We start from the raw sequence: 3,471 nt of genomic DNA, 5'->3' as shown, positions 1-3,471 counted from the left end.
GGGACAAAGCCGGCGGGTCCCCGGGCGTCTGCACCTGCCCTCCCGGGCAGCCTGGCCGGGCCCGGGGCCGGGGCGCTGCGCTGCATGATTTCCTTTTTGCCTCAGCTCCCCGTTTGGCCAGGCTGGTTTGGTTTCTTCCCGTCCGAGGCTCCGGTTTTGAGCGGCTTGAGAGCCGTGTGGGAAGCTGTGTGTGTTGTATCTGGGTTTTTTTTTTTTGTGGAATCGAATAATAGTGGTGCAGCAGTACGAAGTAAAATTCAGGAGTTTTTAAAGGGCGGTGTGGAAACTGACACAATGCAGAAAACATTTCTGCTGCTTGTGGAGCCTTACATCACCCAACAAAATGAGAGTCATGACGGTGCTGGATGTGAACTGCTGCTGTAGCGATTGTTCCACGAAGAGAAAAAAAAAAACAACAAACCTCGAACAAAAAACCTATCCCAACAGAAAACTACAAACTCTTCTCCTGTGTTCAGTTCCCACCCCTCGCCCCGCTCTCCTCCTCCCCCCGAATAAGCCAAGTGTATTCTAAGGTAATGGAAAACTGCTGAAGTACTAGTACAGTTGTATGCCTACTACTGCTATCCAGGATCACAGCTGGAGAGGCTGAGATCTGCAACAAGAGAGTACAGAATGCACACCTTTCTATCTTCTGCTCCAGTCCCACAAAGATTACTAAATTCGTAGTGTGTTCAGGTTGAATATGGTATTTTTATTCTTACGGGGGCAGGCAGACTTCTTTATCCAGCAGTGTGGGCTACCATATTTTCGACTAAGTGTTAATTTTTTGCTGTTTAAGTTATTACTTTGATCTCATTTTACAGGCTTCTGGAGTAACAGTGAATGATGAAGTCATAAAGGTTTTTAATGACATGAAAGTAAGGAAATCTTCAACCCCAGAGGAGATTAAAAAAAGAAAGAAAGCTGTTCTCTTCTGCTTAAGTGACGACAAAAAGCAAATAATTGTAGAGGAGTCAAAGCAGATACTGGTTGGTGACATTGGCGACACTGTGGAAGACCCCTACACAGCCTTTGTGAAGTTGCTACCTTTGAATGATTGCCGATACGCTTTGTATGATGCCACATACGAGACAAAGGAATCTAAGAAAGAAGACCTGGTATTTATATTCTGGTGTGTAAAGGCAAAGCTTGCTGTTAAAATTGAGTATTCTGGAGTTAACACTGGATGACTGAATAACTGTTTTGTTGTGGTTTTTTTCTTTACTTTCAAGGGCTCCTGAAAGTGCACCTTTAAAAAGCAAGATGATCTACGCAAGCTCTAAAGATGCCATTAAAAAGAAATTTACAGGTACAGACCTAATAATCTTTTGCTCCTTAGTTGCAGTGCTGTTTAGATGTTGAGGTTCTCACAAGTACATTGTTGTCCATCTGTCTTTCAGGTATTAAACATGAGTGGCAAGTAAATGGTTTGGATGATATTAAGGACCGCTCAACACTTGGAGAGAAACTGGGAGGCAACGTGGTAGTTTCACTTGAAGGAAAACCCTTATAAAAAGAACAGACAAGTGCCATCTGGATCTAAGGAGCTTCCATTTCTGCAGCTCTTTCAATTGGAATAGTATTAGTCTCCCCATCCCCTTCCCTCTTCAAAAAATAAGTCCCTTCCCTCATGCCCCTGAAGGAGATGTCATTGTTAAGCAGTCTACCAGTGATTGCCATTAGACTGTTTAATCCTGGTAGTTTTATGTAGGATCCAAGGAATGCTTTCACGTCATACACTTAGCCAAAACTTGACGTTGCAGGCATTTCTTGCAACATGTAAAATGAATGTGATAGTCAATGTGAATAGTCTAGCAGACAGCAAAGGGTAAGCTAATTGAATGCCTTGAAAGTATTGTCCACTGGTCGGATGGTAGACTCTATACAGTATTACTTACAGTTGCACTTGATTGCAGTTCCATGAGGCTCTTGTGCATTCATACACCTCACCTGCCTTGACAAGCCTATTTTTGTGACATGGCAGCACACAACACTATGCATTTAAAGCACTTTTTTGTAATATGTTTGACCTGCCCCCCCTCCTCCCCTAAAGGAATGCCAATTAAGTTGCTGTAACTGTGTCATCGAATTATTGTAGTACCTCGGTTTCATTCCTGTTACATGCATATCTTTATAAACGAAGTAGCTGTTACGATGCCTTTTGTTTTCCATTGAATGTACACTACTGAACAGGAGTAGAAGTTATCTGTTTACCTTGTGAGTCTCGAAACACTAAAGTTCTGTAAAAACATCAGTCATGATGGCAATTCCTGTATTAAAAAGAGCCTTAAATGGAACATTGTTTTTTGACATCAAAAACTGGCCACGCTGCAATAAAACTTGTGGCTTATTACAGAACGTTGCCTTGTTTTCATTGGAAAATAATAGTTTTTAAGTATGTTTAATTTAAGCATATTTCAAATAACTTCTGTGGAAAGTATTGTAAAGATAAACAATCATTAATTTCATCTTAAATAATGCAAGTTTTTCATTCCTAGTAATGATTTAGGCGCTGCTTTACAATACTTTGTGGCTCTGTTCTGATCTTTTGATAAAGGACCCGATCCTGGTTTACTGGTAAAGAAGCTACCACTACTAGAGACCATTAGTTCCATGAAACGCTTGTGTCAGACGTGTAAAAATACAAAGTAATTAACCACACAGTGTGTTTCGTACCTGAATGTTCTTAAAGTTCTACATGCCAGAGTGAAACCTTGATGAAATCTTACAGCTTGCCATCTTTTTTTTTGTAAGAAGATGTGTAATGAGAGTTACACCATACGCAAATTTGACTCTGGTAAATAATTTCTGTTTCTTGAGTGTTTCAGTTTTGATGGACCTGGTGCAAGAAATAGCCTAAATGAACTGTTCTGCTTTGTTAGTGTCTGTGTAAATAGAACTGGAAAGTGTTTGCCACTACTGAGGCTTGCACTGGGGACATGTTTTGGCTGGGAGCCAAATAATGCTCTCCTTATAGAGAATTTGATCTGCTCTCTGTGAGCAATCCTCCGTTAGCCAGAGCTATTTATGGCAAACACATGCTTTTGTATCTTGTCATCGTTATCCACAAATGGCAAAACTGGACATGATTCTCCTGGTATGCATAAAGGAGCAGTTAGGCAGCCACTTGCAGCCGAACTGTACATGCTGCTAGAAGGAATGCTCTTTATCATTACCTTATTTTAAAAAGTTGGTAGAGTAGCACTCTGGAGGTTTTAAATTCAGGCCCTTTATGTTCAGTCCATAACCCCTTTTCAACAAGGAAGCAGATAATAATAAAAATATTTTTCTTTTTTTTTTTTTTCCTGCTAGTTTAAATAACCTAGTGCTACTGTGTTTAGGCTCTCTTGTCCTGTAGAACTTTAAGACTTTGTTTCAGGCTTCTGGCTGTCCCTATGACTCGCACACCTCATTGTGTTAGCTGTTCTATGTAGACTAAACTTTCCTAGAATTTAACTAAAAAGGCATGAT

At 40.6% G+C, this 3,471-nt stretch overlaps 1 protein-coding gene across 1 annotated transcript; it reads left to right on the top strand.

The window, feature by feature from the left end:
- Nucleotides 1–824: 824 nt before the first annotated feature.
- CFL2 (cofilin 2 (muscle)) lies at nt 825–2,355 on the top strand. The gene is made up of 3 exons (XM_009993854.1): nt 825–1,132; nt 1,233–1,309; nt 1,401–2,355. The coding sequence occupies exons 1-3, from the start codon at nt 873–875 to the stop codon at nt 1,511–1,513; spliced, it is 450 nt and encodes a 149-aa protein (XP_009992156.1). The 5' UTR covers nt 825–872; the 3' UTR covers nt 1,514–2,355.
- Nucleotides 2,356–3,471: the final 1,116 nt, after the last annotated feature.

The sequence above is a fragment of the Chaetura pelagica genome, unplaced genomic scaffold, assembly GCF_000747805.2.
Source record: "Chaetura pelagica isolate M959 unplaced genomic scaffold, ChaPel_1.0 scaffold11, whole genome shotgun sequence".
Taxonomy (NCBI): Eukaryota; Metazoa; Chordata; class Aves; order Apodiformes; family Apodidae; genus Chaetura; species Chaetura pelagica.
This window is presented reverse-complemented; position numbering and strand designations above follow the sequence as displayed.

What these genes read in the sequence shown, in the direction of transcription:
- CFL2 (XM_009993854.1), top strand. Translation starts at nt 873, where the DNA reads ATGAAAGTAAGGAAATCTTCAACCCCAGAGGAGATTAAAAAAAGAAAG. An exon ending in GACCTGGTATTTATATTCTG is followed by an intron (nt 1,133 to 1,232) that starts GTGTGTAAAGGC and finishes TTTACTTTCAAG; the next exon opens with GGCTCCTGAAAGTGCACCTT. An exon ending in CATTAAAAAGAAATTTACAG is followed by an intron (nt 1,310 to 1,400) that starts GTACAGACCTAA and finishes TCTGTCTTTCAG; the next exon opens with GTATTAAACATGAGTGGCAA.